The sequence below is a fragment of the Macrobrachium nipponense genome, chromosome 18, assembly GCF_015104395.2.
Source record: "Macrobrachium nipponense isolate FS-2020 chromosome 18, ASM1510439v2, whole genome shotgun sequence".
Taxonomy (NCBI): Eukaryota; Metazoa; Arthropoda; class Malacostraca; order Decapoda; family Palaemonidae; genus Macrobrachium; species Macrobrachium nipponense.
Genome location: NC_087211.1, coordinates 82,699,236 through 82,722,440, shown reverse-complemented (window position 1 = coordinate 82,722,440; position 23,205 = coordinate 82,699,236). Strand labels below are relative to the sequence as shown.

The following is a 23,205-nucleotide window of genomic DNA, read 5'->3' as shown; positions in this document are numbered from 1 at the left end:
AAAGTTTTTCACTTGCAAACCTTTTTATTCACCATTAATAAGTGCTTCATTATGCATGCTAAAACAGCCAGTACTTATGACAAACAGTTTGTGTGGATAATGCTATTGTTACACATTTTTCAGGTCACTAAATAAAGGTATCATTATGTTACATGCCCAACTTGGCAAATTTCAGCAAACTTATTATTCTGAAATCTTGCTGGGAAATACAATCAAAACCAAAAAATCAATGAAAGAGGACCCACAAATTCAGAAATACTGTACCACAGGAGTATACAGGCAACATTAATATTATCAAGTATAAATGGATGCACATATGCAAGAAGGGTACATAAGTACATAAAAATAATTCAAAGAATTTGGTAAAAGTGGACCCATAAAAACATAAAAATACTGCAGGGTTGTGCAAATAAAATCCATAGGGGCAGATGGAAGAGGCCCCAAACATGAAAAATGCAAAGGGGTACACAAATAAAATCCAAAGGAACAATCTAAAGATGAATCACAAAGATAAAAACACCAGAGAGGTATACTACAAGCGAATTCCAAATGCCCATGCCCTACAGCAATAAAGAAGGATACTTTCCCTAATATGCAGCTGAGACCTAATTCTGAGGACGTCTTCAAAAATCCTGTAAAGAAGATGACAAATGGGGTGTGTGGATGAATTCTCTGTTGGCAGTGACAGTGCCGATACCTGTAAAGATGACAGAATTAATTAGGAAATATCCTTTGTTTTTGTTTTAAAGTCAACTGACCCTATTGAAGAGAAATAGCTGTTATATGATGATGGAGGAAGGGATGAATGATATAGTACGTACAACTTAGGTTAAAGGAATTTTAGTTATACAGATCTGCTACACTTGCATTTAAGACTGCTTTAGTTAATATATTTCACTTGGTAAGGTGTCATCATTATCTCCCTGCATCAATGACATTATGAAAACATTTTTATTGTGAAATTCTGTTCTTTTACCGCAGCATGAATCTTCCATTCTTTGTTTTTAGGTTAATTGCTTTTTTTTATCTAAGGAAAAAGATTAAGCTCTCTTACCTCAGAATATGTAATTGTGTTCCTTCCTTTACCTTTCCTTGGCATAAAGATTCTGCTCTCTTACCTTGGGATCAAAGTCTGGTCCAGTTCCCTTGCCTTACTTAGCATTGGAAAAAAGATCTATCTCTACTTCACAATGAAAAGGCTATGTAGTATTCCTTTTCTCTTACCTTCCTTTAGAATGAAGATTCTATTCAGTTACCTTGGGAAAAAAAAACGTCTGTTCCCTTACCATTTTGTTCTTGTTCTTCGAGATGGAAATTTTGTCCCGAGCAGATTAAATTCCTCTTGTAAGAGTTATTATTCTTGCAAGCAGAGGGAAGCTGTTGGCTAAGTGAAATATAATTATGTTGTTAATCTCAGGATAATTAAATTAATTCATTTTTCTTACAGCCTTGGCATTAAGATGAATCGTAGATATTTATCTTTATTCTTTGCAGTGAGAAGCCATATGGTAATGCGTATTGCGAGGGTTTTATGATGGATAAAGCGATAAATATTATTGTATTGCAAAAGCAAAAGTTCATAGCAAAAATATTAATGTAATCCTGTTTGAAAATCTTCAGCTACTACAGTTACTATTATTATTTTGGTCAAAACAAAGCAAATATAGGGGCCTGTCCCTGTTACTCTAAGTATACCATGAGAAATATTACTGTACCCCTAGCAAGGATGTTAGCAAGTTTGTTTGTGTAGGACAATTTCACAAAATGTTATCTCTGAATTATTACACAAATTTTACCAAAGGTGGACCTCATGATACTTGGTTTTGAAAGATATCCCAATCTTGTTCTGGATTCATGAATTTTTTTTAATGTTTCCACACCGCATGCTCAACTTTGGTAGAGATTTCCGTCTCCTAGTGTTCTTGTTTTTAATGAACTACTTTTGCTTAACAAAATGCTGTTCCATAAATGTACGATCGTTATTTCATTGAGAACCTGTGCGAAACTACATATGCTGAATGAAATAATATGATTTTAATGCACAATCCCTCGGTCCTTTAACAATAGGAAGGTACTTGGTGGCAGATGAACCGGTCGTAAGCTTCGAACAAGGGCGTTCGGTAGTTAACTACTTGTCCGGCAGTTGGCGGTCAGCTCGACTGTGAGGAGAGGAGTCACTTTGCTTTCGGCCGCGTGGGTGGATGGACGTGTTGCTCGCCTCTCTGCCCGCTTCTTGTCGTATGCTTTGTTTCCTTCACTGCGTGAAGGTTTTTTTCTTTCCCTTTTACTGTGTGTATTTGTGCAAGGATATACGTAAGTACGTGTGTGTTTTTGTATACAATACAGTGAATTGTGTGATTTTTGAGATTCGAAATGGAATCCCAAGAGCCGGAGAGACCCCCTCGCCCCCCCATCAGCCACAGATTGTGCCCTGGTGTGGAGGGCCGTAAGTGTGGGACCTTTCGATGATCTGCTGAGGTTGACCCTCATGAGTTTTGTATTCGGTGTAGAGGGCGGGAGTGCTCTTGCACCGAGACGTGATGTATGTGTTTTTTGGTCAGAGGAGCAGTGGGAGCGCTATGGGGGGAGGAAGAAGCCGTGTAAGCCAGTCAAGGAGTCGGAGGAGGATTCTCCGGCTACGCCCTTGGTTACGGACACGTCTTCTTCTTTTCTCCCTCCATCTCAGCTCCCTCGTTTGGCTCCTTCCCCTTTGGGGGAGGTTTCTCGCTCCTCCTCTCTCAATCAGTCGAGCGTGGAGGGGGGGGCGAGATACCCCGACATCCAGTTGTACTTGGGGTCCTCCGTTCACTTGGGGTGGGAACTGCCACCCATACCCCCCGGGCGAGGGGAGACCCCCCCACTAACTCACCCGACTTTTCCTTCCTCAGATCTGCTTGCCACGGGTGATGATCTCGGACGGGCCTGGTACTCGCTGGGGCTTCGAGGGACACCAACGGTTCAGGGGCTGCTGAGTCACCTGGCGAGAGGGGCCATGCTGATAACGCACGGCCTGACCACCACGACTACCACGACGGTGTCCATGCCTGGCTACGCTGCTCCGCCGCACCTGGTGTACACCCAGCACGTAGCCATGGTGACCCCGACAGCTGCTGTGCAGGCGCCGCTGCCGGAGGTTATGATGCCCACTGTGACGCCACCACCTGGTTTTGCTGCTCTTGCTGTAGCCCCGGACTTCCGGTGTCCCAAGAACTCTCCCCTGGACCTGCCTCCTGTGCAGAGGATGCCGCTGGTTCCTGCCCCGCCTCCTGTTCCTGAGTATGCTGCCGCTCCAGTTCCGGTACCAGTTCCTGCCGCCTTCGTTCCTGCCCATGGTGTTGCTGCTTGCTGCTCCCACCCCAGGTCCTTCCGGACAGGTACAGTCAGGCCCTGTTGCTTCGGCAACTGCCCCGGCTCCATCCTGGAAGGAAGACCTGACGGTGGTGCTGAGGAAGCTGACGAAGAAGAAGAAGAAGAGGAAGTTGTCGTCGTCGTCTTCATCGTCGTCGTCTGCCGCCGCTTCCCCTTCAACTTCTAAGGCCCCACAGCCGATGAAGAAGAAGGTTGCCTCCTCCCCCACTAAGAAGGCTCACTCTGAGACTTCTAAGGGTCTGTCCCACTCCGGTGGGATGGTTGGGACTTCCGCCGGTCCTCCTGTTCCTTTGGGAACGGTGCCCGTCTCTCCTTCCGCAAGGAAGAAGAAGACGGGGACCGGAGGAGCACCGGCTATCACCGGTACCTCCTCGCCTGGTGCCAGAGGTTCTGCCTCGGCACCAGGTACCGTCTCAGCCTCTCGTTCGCGAGAGTTACCGAGCGAGCCAAGACCCAGGCAACCGAGTCCGCTCGGCACCAGGATCCAGGCACGGAGCGGAAGACTGGCGGGGGTCGCTCAGGCGACTCCCATCAGACCAGCAATCGCTCTCGCAGCGATACTCTGGTACCCAGGGTTGACACGATGGTCCCAGGCTGTTTGCGGGCTGAGGCAAGGAAGCAGTCCCCTCGGCTGGTCCAAGCGAGGTGATGCGCCGTGAGGACAGGCCTCACTCCCACCGCGACAGCGGACTCTGCAGGCCCCCTGATCGCCGCTCCTACCGGGACCGGGCGAAGAGGGGGACCAGCAGCAGCTCTTCTGACGCTCAGGACCGTCGCCGCTGTTCTCGGTCCAGCAGCTCGACCAGGCCTGCAGCTCAATCGCCACCGCGGGTTGGTGATCGCTTGCAGCCCCCTCAGCACACTGGATCTACCGGTGGGCGCGGGGGGAGCGTCAGGTCTTCCTCTCCTATCCCTTCAACTTCCTCGGGCTTCACCGGGAAGAGCGAGGCGATCAGGAGTGATTGCGAGGCGCGTGCTCCTCGCGATCCCGCCACGACGCCCTACAAACCTGGCACGGTCCTAGGACCGACCAGATCGTATGCGCAAGTAGCAGGAGGAGCCCAGGAGGGGTCTGTTGTGGTTCCTCCTGTGGAAGGAGGAGGGTCTCGGGAGGCATTCTCGCTGGACGGGCTTGACGGTTCGTCTCTGCAGGATGCAGTCACTCCTGAGATCCAGAGGTCGTTCGCGGAGGTTATTGCGCTGATTCGTCAGCACAACGACCTCGGGGAAGGATCGCCGCTCCCACCTTCCGAGCCCACATCGGTTTTGGAGTCGTTCTGGGGACCTAAGAAGGAACCCAGGATGACGGTGGGTCTGCCGCGATTGGCCTTGGCTGACAGCGTACTGAGCCAAGTGGACGCTCTCATCTCCAGACAGAAGGGTTCGCTTCAGTCCGGTAGGTCTTCCAAGCTCCTTCCCCCACCTCTACTGCGACAGAGGCGCTTCTACGTACCTTCAGGGGACCCTCTGCCGCCCAAACAGGTTAACCCAGAGCTAGCTAGGCTAACTCCTGGGGTGTCTCTGCAGCAGCTCCTGTCGGAGAACCTCTGGTTCTCGCAGCAAGAGGCACTTGCCTTGGAATCTACCGCAATGGCAGCATTCCAAGCAGTCTCCTGGATCGACCTGTGGTCCCTCACAGTGTCGAAAGCCACGGCCTCCTTGGGGAACATCACTCATGAAGGGGACCCGTCTTTTGTGAGATTGTGCCAGTTTGGAGGTAGGGCCATCTCCTACCTGGCCCACCAGATGGCTAACCTGTGGACCAACCTGGTTCCCTGGCGTAGAGACGCTGTTCTCACCCGAGTGACTAGGGTGGCTGGGCGTGAGGCGGCTCTGGGTCTTCGCAACTGACCGGTGCGGAGTTCCTCCTCTCTCTTCCCCAGAGAGATGGTGGACGCTGCGGTGGAACAACGGCGCACTGACGACAGTGACCGTCTCGTCCACGAGGCAGTCTCCAAGGTGGCTGGGTAACCTCGGACGACTGCGGCTAAGCCCAAGAGTTTAGCTAGTTCTTCCTCTGCGGCCAAGACGATCGCCTCGTCGAAGCCGAGAGGAGGATCTGGGAAGAAGGAGTCGAAGAGAGTAGGGAAATGCTAGGGACGGCATTCCCCATCACCTGCTGCCGGAAGTGGGGGGTGCCTGGCGAGCCATTGGGCAACATGGCAGCGCTACGGGCGGGCACCTGGATAGTGAACGTCCTTTGGGAGGGATATTTACTACCCTTCGAGTCTCGGCCACCCCTCACCTCCAACCCGGTCCATCTGCAAACCTACGTTCCTGGCTCGACCAAGGACGTGACGCTTCGGCAGAAAGTTGAACCCATGCTGAGCAAACGTGCTGTGGAGATCGTATGGGATCAGTCGCCGGGCTTCTACAGTCGACTTTTCCTGGTGGAGAAGTCCTCGGGGGCTGGCGCCCGGTGATAGATCTCTCTCCCTTGAACCGATTTGTTCGCCAGACTCGGTTCACGATGGAAACAGCACATTCAGTGCTCGATTCCATCAGGGAGAACGACTTCATGCTTTCTGTGGATCAGAAGGACGCGTATTTCCAGATACCCATCCATCAATCCTCCAGGAAGTACCTCCGCTTCATCCTTGACAGGACGGTGTACCAATTCAGGGTACTTTGTTTCGGGCTCTCAACCGCCCCACAGTTGTTCACGCGAGTGTTCACGCTGGTGTCGGCTTGGGCCCACTTGGTAGGGATACGTCTTCTGAGGTATCTCGACGATTGGTTAGTCCTGGCGAGCTCCCGCTCACAGTTGCTGCAGGACAGAGATCGACTCCTCGAATTCTGCCGCGATCTGGGGATCGTAGTGAATTACGAGAAGTCAGACCTCGAGCCCAAGCAGAGGATGAAGTACCTAGGCATGCTGATCAACAGCATGCAGGGCGAGTCTTCCCCGCAGATTCATGGATCAGCAGGTTCACGGAGGCAGGAAGACAGTTCCTGTCTCTATAGGAGCAACCACCTCAGCAGTGGCAGATCGTGATCGGTCACCTGTCGTCTCTCGAGAAGGTAGTCCCTCACGGGCGTCTTGACCTGCGGTCTCTTCAGTGGAGACTAAAGGAGTGTTAGTCACAGGCAAGAGACCCTCCCTTCTTCCCCGTGTCCCTCACAGAGGAGGTGAGGCAGGACCTAGCCTGGTCTCGCCCCCCCACCCAGAGATGTTGCTGTTCTCAGACGCATCGACCGAGGGATGGGGCGCACACCTGGAGGGGTTGCTGACTGCAGGCGTGTGGGGCCATCGCGACAAGCACCTTCACATCAACGTCCTGGAGCTCAAGGCAGCGTTCCTTACTCTCCAAGAGTTCCAGGACCTTCTGGTGGGACACTCGGTGGTGTTGATGAGTGACCACACCATGGTAGTGGTGTACGTCAACAAGCAGGGGGGACCTAGTGTCCCTCCCGCTGCACCAGTTGACGTTGCAGGTGCACGAGTGGGCCGTGGCACACTCAGTAGAGCTGTCGCCCCTCTACATTCCAGGCAAGAGGAATGTGGTAGCCGACAAGCTAAGGCGTCGGGATCAGGTGATAGGAACCGAATGGTCCCTTCATCCAGACGTGGCGGAAAGGCTCTTCAACCTGTGGGGGCGTCCAGTCGTGGATCTGTTCGCCACCCGGCAAAACAGAAAACTCCAGGTTTTCTACATGGTTGTGCCAGACCCATGGGCAGCTGCAGAGGACGCTCTTCAACATCCATGGGACAACCTCTTCGTTTACACCTTTCCCCCGTTCTATCTGATTCGCAAAGTGATCCGCAGGGCGCTGATCACCGCGAACCTTCGGATGATCCTGGTGGCACCCAAACGGCCTCAAGCCGTTTGGTACCTGGACCCGCTGGCTCTGCTTGCCGAAGCGCCAAGAGAGATTCCCCCTGGCACAACCTCCTGTGCCAGCCACACGTAGAACGGTACCACCGGTCCGTCAAGTCCCTGTGTCTTCACGGCTGGCTGTTATCCACCATCTCTGGCGAACGAGAGGCTTTTCTCTCAGCGCAGCAACAGAGATGGCTGGATACCTCAGACAGTCCTCTGCAGCTGTCTACCAGGGGAAGTGGTCCATCTTCTGTGGTTGGTGTCGTGGACGGGGTCTCTCTCCTCTCAGAGCCACTCTTCAGCAGGTAGCGGATTTCCTCGTCTTCCTTCGCTGAGAGTAGCTCCTCTCCGTCTCCGCAGTTAAAGGATACAGAGCCGCCCTGGTCCTAGTCCTTAAACTGCGAGGTGTGGATATCTCTTCTTTCGAGATCTCCCTCCTGATGAAGAGCTTCGAGAGGTCTTGACCACCCAGGGAACTCAGGCCCCCGGGGTGGGATGTGACTCTTGTCCTTAGGAGTTTGACTCGCAGACCCTCCGAGCCACTCCGAGACTCATCAGACAGGGATCTGACCCTCAAGACCCTCTTCCTGCTGGCCCTGGCATCGGCAAAGAGAGTAGGGGAACTTCATGGTCTTTCCTTCGATGTCAAGCATTCCAGGGGATGGGGATCCGTGACACTCGATTTCGTCCCGAACTTCGTAGCGAAGACTCAGAATCCTTTGGTCCCTGACGACCGGTTTGAGTCTTTTACGATCCCCTCCCTGAAGGATTTCACTGATAATGATGCGGATGAGATGTTGCTTTGTCCTTTGAGGGCGCTACGGTGCTATCTGAAGAGAACTCGGCACCTCAGGCCTGAGTGTCGACGCCTCTTCGTTAGCACCGTGGTTACCAAGAAAGAAGTTTCTAAGAACACTCTTTCTTTCTGGCTGCGTGAGGTGATCAGGAGGGCGTACAACACGGATGGTAGTGACGACACCTGTACCCTCCGTCCGAGAGCCAACCCTTGCGTTCCGCAAGAACTACTCCCTGGCGCAGGTTCTGAAGGCAGGGGTTTGGGCCAACCAGACAACCTTCACTTCATTTTACCTTCAGGATATTACCCACAGGTCCTTGGACACTTTTTCCTTGGGACCCGTGGTGGCTGCTCAACAAGTTGTGTAGTCTACCCAGCACCCGAGCGGACAGAACAGCATCGCATCCTTGTGTGACTGCATGAATGGACGAGTGAAAGAGAGTGTGACTGGCTTCTCTTCCTCCTTCATTCTTCTCCTCTACCTATGGGCAGAGGGCCGCAGTCGTCACTACGCTGAACAGGAGGCGGATGCAGGTAAGCTACACAACTGAGCTCCATCCTATCCCTTTCAGTAGGGATGGGAGTGTTTATACGCCACTCCCCAACAAGGGGGGAAAGTGGAAGCCAACAAGAGACAAACCCATGACTTCATTTTGGCTCTTGAAGTAGGAACTAGTTCTTGCCTTTTGCTATTTATAAGAGGTACACTTGCCTCCCTCTTATAAATTTGGTCCAGAAGTCTGACCACTGATCCTGCGGTGCACACCCCGATCAGCTGGGCAGAGGCTAGGATCCCTCCCTCTGCTCTTACGACCAGGGAGGGAAGCAAGGTAGGACGAACACCAGTCTGTTCATAGGACTCAGATTCAACCCACCAAGAAGTGAGTCTTCCCATTGTTAAAGGACCGAGGGTTTGTATACGTATCGGAACAAATAACAATTTGTCGAAAATTGTATTTTTCATAACTATACAAACCTGAGGTCCTTTATATATAGTCCCACCTCATGCCACCCCTCACTCTGCGTTTCCTGGGCTTAAAGCAAAGTGACTCCTCTCCTCGCAGTCGAGCTGACCGCCAACTGCCGGACAAGTAGTTAACTACCGAACCCCCTTGTTCGAAGCTTGCGACCGGTTCAGCTGCCGCTAAGTACCTTCCTATTGTTAAAGGACTTCAGGTTTGTATAGTTAGGAAAAATACAATTTTCGACAAATTGTTATGTTTGTGCATACTGCATGAAGTCACATATAGTAATTACAAATGCCAGTTGTACATTGATGATTATTTAATCGGTTTGGTAGTCTTTTCCTGATGATAAAGATTCATTTCCTTGTCTTGGAATGTTATTATTATGTTGGGTTATCTCAACAAATACAGGACTTGTTCACTGACAGATCATAACAGTGTTATTTTGGGGTCTCTCCAGAACATTGATTGAGAAGAAATCCTGATCACAAACAGTGGGAGATTTTTGGAATTTTCTTTGATCCTTCTCTTCTCTGTAAGAGATTCAGGTCACCATTCCTCTGTATAGGACTGGAGAAGTTGTTGGTTGATCACAAAGTTTGTTGCTAACCTTCAGCCATTCCTAGGTAGGTGCAGAATGGTTCTCTACTTTTCGGCTGGTCTCAGAAGCATGCTAAATAGCCCTTCAAATACTATGGCATTCACTTTTATATTGTTTGGACTCAATTCTTTAAATATTTCCTTGCTGTATACTGCAAGCCTCCCAGTCCCACAGATAATGTTTGAGTGGAGAGCACCAACTCACGGTTCATCTGGTTTCATCTAACTTTAATGACATTCACTTCAGAGGGTGGAAGTCTTCTCTTCCTTTGTCGCTTCTCTGATATGTATAGGATGCTGGTCTATCATCTTTTGTCATAGGGAGCGTAATCCTTTAAGACACTTCTGACAAAGGATGAGTGTGGAAGGACAGAGTGTCAAAAGAAAATAGGCTTCTTTAAAGCATCAAATTTAATGTTCTTTTGATGAAATTAGAAAAATCATCAAAATACAATAATGGATGGCAAAACAAAGCAGTTTGATAACAGCAAAATAGTTATAGCAAAAATTGAAATGTAAACAGTACCAAAGGTTCTTTAAGGAAGAAAGAAGAGAAAATCAAGAAGAAACACAGATCACAGTACCTCCATGTGTGGTGGTTTCTCTGTCTCGATGTACTTGAGCCCCTCTAGCACCACGCTGCCTCTGTAAATAGAGGAGAGACTTGTTGAAGGATACGATTCCAAAAAGCAGCATAAAGAAAAACAAACGTCAGGATGACATGCCCTCATGAAGGGGGTTACAATGATATCTTACAAGCTGATCAAAGATATCAATAGGTCAACTAATTATTTTCTTATGGGTTGTCTTTCACTTTTTTTAGAGCATTTAATTTAATCCTTATTTTTTTGTAACATCTTATCTCATTTTAAATTACAAACCTCTCCCATCAGTGTTCCCCGAGATGATATTGTGCATAAAAGTTTTCGGATTTTGTGAAAGGATATTTGTGGCTGATATTCCCTTTCAATTTTAACAATCACAGTATGAGAATTGAAAATGTGTTTCCCACTGAAATATATTATATTTCTTTTGTGCAGCTTTTGACATACATCCCATGCCCTCAATGATGAAGACATGTTGATGTACAGACTATATAGAAAAGAAACAAAAAGAGGACTTAGTCATATTTATTTTAAGGCAACAGATTACTGCACATCCTCTCGTTTGTAATACTCCAGATACATGAAAAATCCCACACCGTCTGGGAAGAACAGGATGTAATAATCACTTGTTTTTCTTCAGCAGTACAAATAGCAGATAAAAGTTTTTCAACGAGTGCTGCCTTCGTTAGAAAACTTCTGCGCTAGTGGGAAATATACTGTAAACACGCAGACAATTATTGTACAGTAAGTCGAAAACAAATAGAGACACACAACACAGAACAGGTATTCTTTGTAGAGAAAGAGAGAGAGAGAGAGAGAATACTTATTCTTTACCTCATTATCTGACAACTAGTTTTCCTCCTTGGCTGTAGCTCATGAGACTTTCAACAGAAATATGATTGCGTATGTTCTCATGTTTGTATACCTTTCATGTGAAATTTCTCAAAGGGAAAGGTATCATCACTTCATAACAGTGCACTGTGGGACCTTCAAAACAGGATTCTCTGCTATGTCTGAGGTTTAATCTCAGCGCAGTGACTGTTTTCGGCGATTCTTGTTCTGTTAATTTTGCACAAGTTACCAGTCTTAGATCTAGATTGCCTAAATCTTTTGAACATCGTAACCCATATTTCACCTTTGGATGTCCCTAGTCTAAAGCTTTAGGATGAATGAATTCAGAATTTTTTTTATTTATAAATACATAATTCAAAATAAATCTTCCATTTAATTTGTTAATGCACTTTCAGTTGTAGATACAATACTACTATTATTACAGGTGGTCATTTTGTAATGTATTTATGAAGCTAAAATACCTCCAGTTGATATGTTCAGTTTTTTGTTGTTAAAACTTTAATCAATCGATCAATTAATCTATTAGTGAAGCAGCATAATATTTGTATGGACAATGTGCAAAAAGGATTAACCCTTAAACGCCTAAGCGTTATTTCAGAAATCGTCTCCTGTATGCCGGCGGGGTTCGGGAGTGAGCGCCGAAGCGGAAAAAAAGTTTTTTTTCAAAGATTCACAGCACGCTCAGTTTTCAAGATTAAGAGTTCATTTTGGCTCCTTTTTTTGCCATTGCCTGAAGTTTAGTATGCAACCATCAGAAATGAAAAAAATATCATTATCATATATAAATATTGAAATATATGGGTGCGAAAAAAAAAATTCATATATAATTGTACACAAATCGCGCTGTGAGCAAAAAACAGTTAAAGCTAACGAGTTAATTTTTGTTGTTGTATTGTACACCAAATTACGATCATTTTGGTATATAACACATTGTAAAACGATCAAAGCAACACAGAGAAAATATCACAAAATGATGCATGAATTCGTAATGCGCGGACGTAAAAAACTTTTTTTTTTTTTTTTTAATTCCCCATAAATCGAAATATTGTGCTAGAGACTTCCAGTTTGTTTCCAAATGAAGATAAATGATTGAATATTACTAGACTGCAAGAGTTTTAGCTTACAATTGCATTTTGCGACCATTTCGGTCGAGTTAAAGTTGACCTAATGTCGAATTTTTTTTATTTATCGTTATTTATATGCAAATATTTCAAAAATTATGACAGCTACGACCATGAATTATTTATTGTTGTATTCTAAATGAAATTGCGCACATTTACATATATAAAACTCTATGTAACGCCTAATATGAAACGGAGCAAATATTACGACAATGTGACTTAAGCATTTCGGAGATTTGCGGCGGAGATTCCGCGCGCGGAGGGAAGGAAAAAGTATTTTCAAAAATTCACCATAAATAGAAATATTGTGCTAGAGACTTCCAGTTTATTTACAAATGAAGATAAACGATTGAATATTACTAGACTGTAAGAGTTTTAGCTTACAATTGCGTTTTTCGACCATATCAGTCGAGTCAAAGTTGACCGAACGTCGATTTTTTTCTATTTATAGCGATTTTTATACAAATATTTCGAAAATGATAAAAGCTACGACCATGAATTATTTTTAGTTACATTCTACATAAAATAAAACTCTATATAACGGCTAATATGAAACTGTGTAAATATTACGACAATGTGACGTATGCATTTCGGAGATTTGCGGCGGAGATACCGTGCGCGGAGGGAAGGAAAAAGTTTTTTTTTTTAAATTCACCATAAATCGAAATATCGTGCTAGAGACTTCCAATTTGTTTCAAAAGGAAGTTAAATTATTGAATATTACTAGACTGTAAGAGTATTAGCTTACAATTACGTTTTTCGACCATTTCGGTCGAGTCAAAGTTGACCAAACCTCGATTTTTTTCTATTTATCATGATTTATATGCAAATATTTCGAAAATGCTAAAAGTTACGACCATGAATTATTTTTGTTGTATTCTACATGTAATTGCGCACATTTTCATATATAGCACTCTATGTAAAGGCTAATTTGAAACGGTGCAAATATTACGACAATGTGACATAAGCATTTCGGAGATTTGCGGCGGAGATTCCACGCGCGGAGGGAAGGAAAAAGTTTTTTCCAAAAATTGACCATAAATCGAAATATTGTGCTAGAGACTTCCAATTTGTTTCAAAATTATGATAGATTATTGAATATTACTAGACTGTAAGAGTTTCAGCTTACAATTGCGTTTTTTTTACCATTTCGGTCGAGTCAAAGTTGACCGAACGTCGATTTTTTTCTATTTATCGTGATTTATATGCAAATATTTCGAAAATGAAAAAAGCTACGACCATGAATTATTTTTTGTTGTATTCTACATGAAATTGCGCACATTTTCATATATGTATAGAACTCTATATAACGGAGTTTTTATATATCTATTTATTTATGTGTTTTATGTTATTTCATTTTATGCAAAAAGAAAAGTTTTTTACCTGCATTCCTTTTAGTTATGTATTCGTACCAGAATAAAAAAAAATGTAAAATATATATATATATATATATATATATATATATATATATATATATATATATATATATTATATATATATATATATATATATATATATATATATTCTCATCCAGATCAAGGGCAGGAATTCAGAAGCAGAAGACACAGTATCCATTTATTCCAAGCTTTCGTGATTCATAATCACATCATCAGGGATATCTACAATAAAATACAATATATCAATATAAAATTAAAAGATGTGCGCTGAGTTCGCCCTTACCCCTGATTATATTATATATATATATATATATATATATATATATATATATATATATATATATATATATATGGTTGGATATTTGGGTAAGCAAAAATCTACCATTCTAGTAATATTCAATCATTTACCTTCATTTTGAACAAATTGGAAGTCTCTTGGCACAGTATTTCGATTAAGGTGAATTTGTTGATAAAATTTTTTTTATCAAAAATTCACCATAAATCGAAATACCGTGCTAGAGACTTCCAATTTGTTCCAAAATGAAGGTAAATGATTGAATATTACTAGAATGGTAGATTTTTAGCTTACCCAAATATACCATATATATATATATATATATATATATATATATATATATATATATATATATATATATATTCTCATCCAGATCAAGGGCAGTAATTCAGAAGCAGAAGACACAGTATCCATTTATTCCAAGCTTTCGTGATTCATAATCACATCATCAGGGATATCTACAACAATAAAATACAATATATCAATATAAAATTAAAAGATGTGCGCTGAGTTCGCCCTTACCCCCTGATTATATATATATATATATATATATATATATATATATATATATATATATATATATATATATATATATATATATATTGGTATATTTGGGTAAGCAAAAAATCTACCATTCTAGTAATATTCAATCATTTACCTTCATTTTGAAACAAATTGGAAGTCTCTGGCACAGTATTTCGATTTAAGGTGAATTTTTGATAAAAATTTTTTATCAAAATTCACCATAAATCGAAATACCGTGCTAGAGACTTCCAATTTGTTCCAAAATGAAGGTAAATGATTGAATATTACTAGAATGGTAGATTTTAGCTTACCCAAATATACCAATATATATATATATATATATATATATATATATATATATATATATATATATATATATATATATATATATATATATATATATATATATATATATATATATATATTACATTTTTTTTATTCTGGTACGAATACATAACTAAAAGGAATGCAGGTAAAAAACTTTTCTTTTTGCATATAATGAAATAACATAAAACGCATCAATAAATATAGATATATAAAAACTTGTAATAAATATAAAACTAAATATAAAATCCATGCAGAATACTCACTCGTAATCCTGACTCTTCGTTCTATTCTTGTTGTCTCCCTCCTCCATTGAAGAGTCTTGCATTTTTTTCCTCTCGACATGACGAGGTACAGGTGGAGGAGGGAGACGCGCGCCCTTACTGCTGATGGGCCGCCACCCTTCGGCGGCCTTCTGCGCCCTCCGTTGTCCCTAGGGCAGGCGCACTCCAATATATGACCACAGTGTGGTACTTGCGGTCACACTCCCCGAACCTGCAAAGAGCTATGTTGCAGGTGCGACAGAAGAACTGGGTGTCTCTCCTTCTGCCATTCATATGGCACACCCGGCACCGTTTCTGCCTGCGCCCTTCTAGGAGCTCCAGTGTGTGATCCCCTGGCTGCAGCCGACACAGGATCCACTATCCGACGAGAAGTCGGAATCTGAGTGCGGGTGGGATCATCAAGGGCAGCGGCAGCAGCGGCAGGAGCAGGACGACCAAAGTTGGCCCTCCTAACATCTGCCCTTTCCTCTAGGGGCAGATCTGGAGCTCGGGGCAGGGGCCCGGTGATGGAGGGCCACTCATCAGGATTAAGTTGATGAGGGCATTCCCGTCTACCTCGAGAAACTGGATGTGGGACAACCTCCGTAGGTCTGAATTATAATACCCACAGTAGAGGATGTAGGCATTCTGGAGGGCCAACTGAAGAATGTATTTGAGGAGCTTCTGTGTCCACCTCCTGGTTCTCCTGGCGAAGGGATAATACTGGATGAGTTGATCAAAGAGATCAACTCCTCCCATGTGCCTATTGTAGTGCCCAATGACGGTAGGCCGCTCGACACGAAACTCCTCATACATAACTTGGCCCTGCCGACGTGTCTTCTTCCGCTGGACGACCTCTTCTTGGATGGGCTCATGACTCGTCGTAATCATGGGAACGAGTTGGACCCCTTTCCAACAGATGACAAGGAGAGCTCCCTTCCGCCACCACTCTGTCTCTCTTGCCAAATGTTGCGGCTGGCTAGCGAACCTCTTGAGGACATTCGGGGCCCCACACACCAACCGAAGGGTACCACTGACGTGCACACCTGCTTCATGCAGTTCCTGGGCCAGGGATACCGAGTTATAGTAATTATCCATAAACAGGTGGTATCCCTGGTTACGGAAACGATTCACAAGACCAAACACAGTGTCATGCAGCGTGGAGAAGACCCCGGAATACACCGAGAAGTCCACAACGTATCCAGTGTTGGACTCCGTAATAAAGAACAATTTCACACCATATTTCTTTGGCTTCTTGGGGTTGTACACTTTTATGCTCAGACGTCCTTTGTAAGGCATCATCCCCTCATCCAAAGAAAGGTTCTTGCCAGGATCCACGAGAATTTTGCACCGTTCAAGAATGTACTCCAACACTGGGCGGACTAAGATGAGTGATCGGAGTTATTCCGGGGTATGGCCCTTCGGTTGAAGGCATTGAAATACCTGTCCAACACCAGGAATCTATCACGGGCCATAATGCCAGGCACATTGGGCATACTTAAAAAAAATTCCGCCTCCAATATTGCCTGACGTCGGCAGCAGGCATCATCCCAAAAAATGTGCCATGTCGGTGAGGTTGCAGCCCCGCCAGCGATACGACAATGTCGTCCCTAGTTCGTCACGGGAGTACCGAGTGTAGTCCGCTGTCTCTGCTACCAGGTATTCCAGCAATTCCCGCATAAGGAACAGCTGAATGAACCCCAGAGCAGTGAGAGGAACAGGTACAGTGAGCCCAGGTGCTACCGTGAATGGGTGCATATTAGGTGGGGTGGGGTCCTCCAACCACCCCTTGTCACTCTCGGACGCTCCGACCTTCTACGTGCACGTGCTCGGGCATGGTTTTGCACTCAAAATGCCCCCACTGGCCCATCTCCCTCACTTAGGCCCTCGCTTTCTGTGTCGTCATCGACAACAAAACAAGACGACGACAACTCCTCGTCCTCCTCCTCAGATTCCCCTTCATACACACTAAAACCACTGAACTCCAACTCACTTTCAGCCTGTGACCCTTGTACGGACATTGGGGGGCAAATATTCATCATCACTAACATCGGGAGTGATGTCCTCGTCACTAGATGACCAACCGCCATCAAAATGAGGACTTGCGACATGCTCCCGATCAAGCTCTAACAAGTAGTCGTCTATGTCCTTTGGTTCGAGGCCTCCAAATGCCTACGAATGCCCCTCAGGACACCCCGATGCTTCCTAGGGGTTGTAAAAGGCACACGAGGCACATGATGTGGTGCTTGAACACTTTCGGCCACATAAGGCCGCACGGAACGACGTTGAGGAGCGAGGTCATCTTGGGTGCTTGGTCCCTTGCCAGCATCCAAGTCCAAAATATGTCTCACACGATCCCTCCTGAGAAGTGAAACACGCCTTTCGCGCTCCATTCGACGTTCAGACATCTCTACGTACGTCTTGTACCACCAAAAATACTCAAACTCTCGCAAAAGTTCAGCAAAACACGATTGCGGCAAAAGATCGCTCTAGGACGACGCGTCGCTGATGCTTGCTGGTGCGAGAAGAAAGCATTTCACGCATGTGCACCTGGGTAACGCTTGTAAACAAAACAACAGCTTGATCCGTGAGCTCCCAGCATCCCTCAAGGCGCGTGATTCAAAAGTTTTTGCCTAGTAGGCCTATAAGTATTTTTCCGCGAATTTAAAAAAAACTATTTTGCGTCGATGTACCATACGTCGGTTAGGCACATGACAGACAATTTTCGTCGACGTTTAATACGTCCAATAGGCGTTTAAGGGTTAAATGCTTCGGAATATAATTTTATTCGTGGCTTACTTAAAGCACATAAAAGTTTACTGATGATTCATGTTTGTGTCACTTGAGTGAATAAGTATTCATACTTTTGTAAAAGTGAAGGCTATGTGTAATCAGTTACTTATCTGTTGTCAAGAGTTTTGCAAAGAGCTTAATGAAGGTACAGTACATGATGGGGTTGGCATATAATGAGAATAAAAATTATTAATAACCAAACCTGAAATGGAAAAGAAAATAGAAGAGAATACTGTCATGACTAAGAGGTACTGGTTGTGTTTATAGACATTAAAAAAAAGTTTGACAGGAAGGATAGTAATTGTCCGTTAGAGGAACTTTTCCTTGATGGAAATATCAGACTCAACTAATTCGTGCCCCTTTCTGTGTTTCAGTTAATGAACACAGTATTTAAGTTAATAAACTAATAGCCGAGCTGTTTTTTGAAAACAAAAGTTAGCATCATATTTTAACCACTACTTCTACCCAAGCTGGCCAGAACTTAATATCCAGGTCAACATCAGGTAAGGAAAAAAATCTTTAAAACATTAATAAATATTACAGGAACCAGCAATCTGCATGGAAAAACTTCACTCTCAACTTGAGATTAAAGTGCATAAGTAAAAACACTCATGGTAAAGTTAACAGGAGTCTTCTAGACTGCTGCAGGGGCTTCACTGATGTTAAGCAACAAATGCATTTTGCCATGGCTGACTTAGGCTCACCTTACACTGGTAGATGATGACACTCACACCTGCGATGTTGGCGATGCTCAATATGACAATCAGTGAGATGAGCAGCTCAGTGGGTGTACCTTTAAAGAAAATACTGGTGGTAAATTGGTACTTATGTACCTATGAAACCTGTGCATCCAGTGGTTTCTCTACTTATATATCCAGATTATCTGTACATTTATACTTTTTTACAGGATGAAAGATCAAAGAGGTTTCTATAAGAATTGCTAGGGCAAAGCATCACATGGCATACTTGGCAAGGTCTAAGGCAACATTTTGACTGATAAGGTAACATAGGTGACAGAACAGGAAAGGAAGATCCAAGTTGGTTTAGCGAAGGAAAGGAACAAATGTATTGTTGTGCATTACAGATCACCTGTGTTAGAAGTTGATGAGCAAAAGAACAAAGCTGCAAGTGGATTAGAGATTTGTAAAGATATTTGAGGGAATAGATGACAAATGATTCTGGATGAAAGAAGCGGTGAATAAGAGAATAGGCCAGCAGGGTGTATGGAAAGTGATGGATGATAGGTGTTTAATACAAAGGATTAAAAATGTGAAAATTGGGGAGTTGTGTATCTCTTAGTTTAGCCAGACATCTGAGCTGATTAACAGTTCTCCTAGGACTGGCCCGAAGGATTAGATATCTTTACATGGCTAGGAACCAATTGGTTACTTAGCAACGGGACCTACAGCTTATTGTGGGATCCAGACTACATTATATCGAGAAATGAAATTCTAATCAACAGAAATAAATTCCTCTGATTCCATGTTGGCAGAGCGGGGAAGCGAACTCAGACTACCAAATCGGTATGCGAGCACATAACCCACTCGTCCAACAAGGAACTGAAAATTGGGGAGATATGCAGGAATAGTTAAATAATAGTACAGGTCAAAAGGTCAATTAGTGTTGCAAGATGGCTTTGTCATGTGCAGATAATGAAGAGTATTTTGGTGAAGAGGGTTTGAGCAATTTTGAAGTTTCTGGCAGAAGGAAGAAGAGGATTACCTAGGAACAAAAGTGTTACAGAGACAGAAGGGCCTCAACGCCGAGGAAGTGAGCAATTGGTCAGTCTAGGTATCTACTGCTCAAGCAAACAAAACTGCTAAACATCATATGAAGTGGATCACCTTCCAAAAACTCATCACATGTATAGTCTTCTTTCGGGCATTCCTTGAGACACTGGACAATATAAACTTCTCCCTCGTTATTCCCACGGACAAAAGTCACCCTCGGGATGCTGTAGTCAAAAGAGGACGTGTTCATGTTGGTGACCTGAGAGATAAATATCAGTATGTTTAATCTTCTAAATACAGAGACTTCACTCTCATCCCAACTGATTCTATAATCTTCTCCCCCGTAGAGTAGTGCCTTCAGTACACCTCATACAGTGCACTGTAGGCATTGCTTAAGGTTCTGTGCAGCATCCCTTGGCTCCCCCACTAGCTGCAACCCCTTTCATTCCATTTACTGTACCTCCATTCATATTCTCTTTCTTATATCTTACTTTTACCCCTCTCCTTATAATTGAGTCGTAGTGAATCTGTGAGGTTTTCCTCCTGTTACACCTTTCAAACTTATTTACAGTCAATTTGCATTTCAGCACTGAATGACCTCATAGGTCCCACCGCTTGGCCTTTGGCCTAAATTCTATCATCTAAGCTTCTCTGATTTATTCTCTTCACAGCCACAGGGTTTAAAGAAGTAACAGTGTAGCTGTCAAAAGAAATGTTATGGCTATTTCAAATAAAAACTTGTTAGGGAAAAAGATTCCTTTTAGATATGTATTGTGGAAACTAAGTCAGGAATATGTTTCTCTAGCATGCGAGTTTGAGGACTGGGTTTTGCCACTCATGAAAGTTGTAGTCCTGTGGGGCAAAATCTAAGTGAATTGAAAAAGTCTTCAGTGGTTTAGAACGTTTCCAATTACAGTGGTCCCCCATATTCGCGGGAAATGCGTACCAGACCCCCGTGAATAGTTAGAATCTGCGCATTGTTGGAACCCCTATAAAAATGCTTAAAACATTTTGTTAGTTAAAACTCAAGAAAAACCCACTAAAAGTTTTATACCTGGTTTTTTAAATAGTTTTACTACAAAAAGTGTATTTTATAATGAAATTGATAAAAAAAAACAGGAATTTGTGGATATTTCTAACAGAAAGATACCGCAAATAGGCGAATTTTCCGCGAATAATGCGGGGAAACGTTCCAGAGAGAAATAAGCAAATGTGTCAGTCCGCGAATCCAGAGAATGCGAATATGGGAGCGTCCACTGTTACTAGTAGACTAACAATTAATATACACAAAATTTTTTTTTTTCATGTTATTTGTATACTGGTCCCTTACTCTTGTATCATGGCATGGATGCAGAAGCCTGATCTGGATTTCTTTGTATTTAACCAAAATTCTTTAAGCAACAGTTGAATGATGTTCTTGAAAGCCACTCAGATATCCATTGCTCTGAAAAATCCCGGAAATTCCAGGAAAGTGACAAGCCTACCTTCACTTTATGGGAGCTGGAATTCAGGAAAAAATTCAGTCCCACAGGCGACACAATTGGTAGGGCATTACAGTTCTCGTCCGTTACGTTTTGAATGAGAGCCTTCCTCTCCTTCTGGTCCCAGCACAGATGTAGATGGAATTCTTGGCCAGCATCACCGAAGTAAAATTGGACAGTTGTTTTTTTTACCAAAAACATCTTGAATCTCTGTTCTCTGTCCTGAGAAAGTGGAAACACAACTTCTAATGCATCCTTTGCGAGTTTTTGGTAAGGTAGATCTGAAAGGGTGGAACTGCATTTGAAAAGTTATACAAAATAGGTCTCTGCTTGTTATAATTTTTAAAAATCTTACATTTTATCATATAAAGATGTTTGGAAAATCACAAATACTGTACCATATCATGTTGTTACCCTGACTGCAGTTTTTGGCCACATAAACATTCTTAGCGTGTATTTCCTTGTTCTCCGCCAAAGAGACATCTGATGTCCAGTTCCAATGGTATTCCTGATCCAGTGAAACCAGAGTCAGGCCTTTTTCCAAGAATTCCAGTTCGTATGGAACCAGCCCAGAGGGAAAGGTCTTTCGGAGGTTGTCTGTTAGGTTGATTAGCTGATTTTGCACACTGATGTAGAAAGATTCTGAGTTACTTTTGGCGATGATGAGGTTCAGTTTGTCTTCTGTTGTGCTGAGGATATGCGTTTTTCTCATGTATTGCTCTAGCAAACAGTCTCCTGAGGAAATATCAGTCAGTTAGCAAAAGAAGGTTCCACGGAAAGTCCCTGGAAAATAAGTCTATATGTAAAGTAAGACAAGGATGAAAGAGTAATTATATGAGGAATCAAAAGGCAATGGTGTGGTCAGTTTGGTCTTAGCCTGCTGCCTCGGTGACCACGAGTTCAATTCTCGGGCATTCAGTTGAGGGGTCAGAGATGTGTATTTCTGGTGATAAGGTTCACTCTCGACGTGTTTCGGAAGTCACGTAAAGCCGTTGGTCCCGTTGCTGAATAACCACTGGTTCCATGCAACGTAAAAATACCATACAAACAAACAGACAAATGGCAGCTTGATAGCTCTATCACTGCACCTCAGGAGGTCCACTGTAGGCATTACCCGCTGCCGGGAGTAAGCTGCCATTGCCTTTGGATTTCTCTCATAATTACACCACTTAAGGTTCTTTGCAGTTTCCCTTCAAGCCCTAGCTGAGATCCCTTTCCTTCCTTCCTTCCTTTTAATGTACCTCTATTCATATTCTCTTTCTTCCATCTAGCTAACTTATGCTTAGTATACTCCCCGTTTTAACTCGGCTTGTGTCAAGTACAAAATCTGACCTAACGTGTGTGGTGGTCATTTGCCTTTAGAAAAAAGGGGGGTTGGAATTCCATGTAAGGGGGCTTTTCCCTCACCAAGGGATTCACAGCTCTTAACTGGTCACTGTTCTTCATTCTTGGGGCATTGGGCCTTAGAAGGAAGGGGCCGTTTGATACGTGTAATGTTAACTAGACGAATGGCTGGAGGTAGGTTATCTAATCAATATTTGGCAGCAAGGGGAGATAACAGATAACAGCTTAAACTGGAGGGACATGAGTGAAAATTGGTGCAGTAAATGCAAGAAAAATGTGAGGTTATAGAGCGAGAAAAGAGAATAAAAACAGTGGCGGAGGAATAAGAAAACGAGAGGTATATATGTATATAATATGTGGCTGTCTGAGAAGGCAGCAAGAGGGGGAATTAAAAGATGATAAAATTAAGAAAGAAAATTAGAGAAGAACGAATAGGAATAAGGAGCTGATCTAAAAGAAAGTACGTATATTGTAACGTATATATTACTGCTGACAGAAAGGTGATAAAAGAATTTGGTTTAACGATGGAAGTATATTACCTAAATAAAGATTGTTAAGACCGAAGGTTTGTCAGCGTATGAACAACCGAGGTTACTGAACCAGATGAAGACTTCATTCTTCTAAAAGGCAGGGACTTTGTGCTGACTTGCTCACCTTCGTGGATGTACTCAGGAACTCCCTCTGTCCTCAGGATGTGACGAAGGACCACGAGGCAGACTACTACTGATCCCCAACTCCTGAAAATCATTGTGGAGGAGAACTTTTTCTGTGTTTAGGCCCAAACCCGTCTTTCGCCCTTTCCCCCTTTTAAGGGGATAGGGAGGTTCTAGGAAGCCTTCCCCTCCTTTCGACGGGACGTATATAATAATGGATGATGTCAGGGAGCGGCAGTAGTTGACACTCACAGCACTGGGTGTTTGTAGG

The 23,205-nt window shown here is 43.8% G+C and overlaps 1 protein-coding gene across 2 annotated transcripts; it reads right to left on the bottom strand.

Annotated features, from left to right (window-relative positions):
• Positions 1–5: 5 nt before the first annotated feature.
• Positions 6–23,205, bottom strand: LOC135197289 (uncharacterized). Of its 2 annotated transcripts, XM_064224423.1 has the most exons (8): positions 22,936–23,205; positions 21,352–21,672; positions 20,941–21,218; positions 19,571–19,715; positions 18,431–18,519; positions 10,136–10,196; positions 1,287–1,384; positions 6–697 (listed from the first exon to the last, which is right to left on the bottom strand). In XM_064224423.1, the coding sequence occupies exons 1-7, from the start codon at positions 23,027–23,029 to the stop codon at positions 1,332–1,334; spliced, it is 1,041 nt and encodes a 346-aa protein (XP_064080493.1). In that variant the 5' UTR covers positions 23,030–23,205; the 3' UTR covers positions 6–697; positions 1,287–1,331. The 2 variants fall into 2 exon arrangements, with proteins under 2 accessions (XP_064080493.1, XP_064080492.1); XM_064224422.1 differs by lacking the exon at positions 1,287–1,384.

Excerpts from the sequence above, each read along its gene's own strand:
- LOC135197289 (XM_064224422.1), bottom strand. The coding sequence starts at position 23,029 with ATGATTTTCAGGAGTTGGGGATCAGTAGTAGTCTGCCTCGTGGTCCTT. Across the intron at positions 18,520-19,570 it reads ATGTGATGAGTTTTTGGAAG|GTACACCCACTGAGCTGCTC; the intron begins GTGATCCACTTC and ends TTTTCTTTAAAG. Across the intron at positions 10,197-18,430 it reads TCATCATCTACCAGTGTAAG|AGGCAGCGTGGTGCTAGAGG; the intron begins GTGAGCCTAAGT and ends CTCTATTTACAG.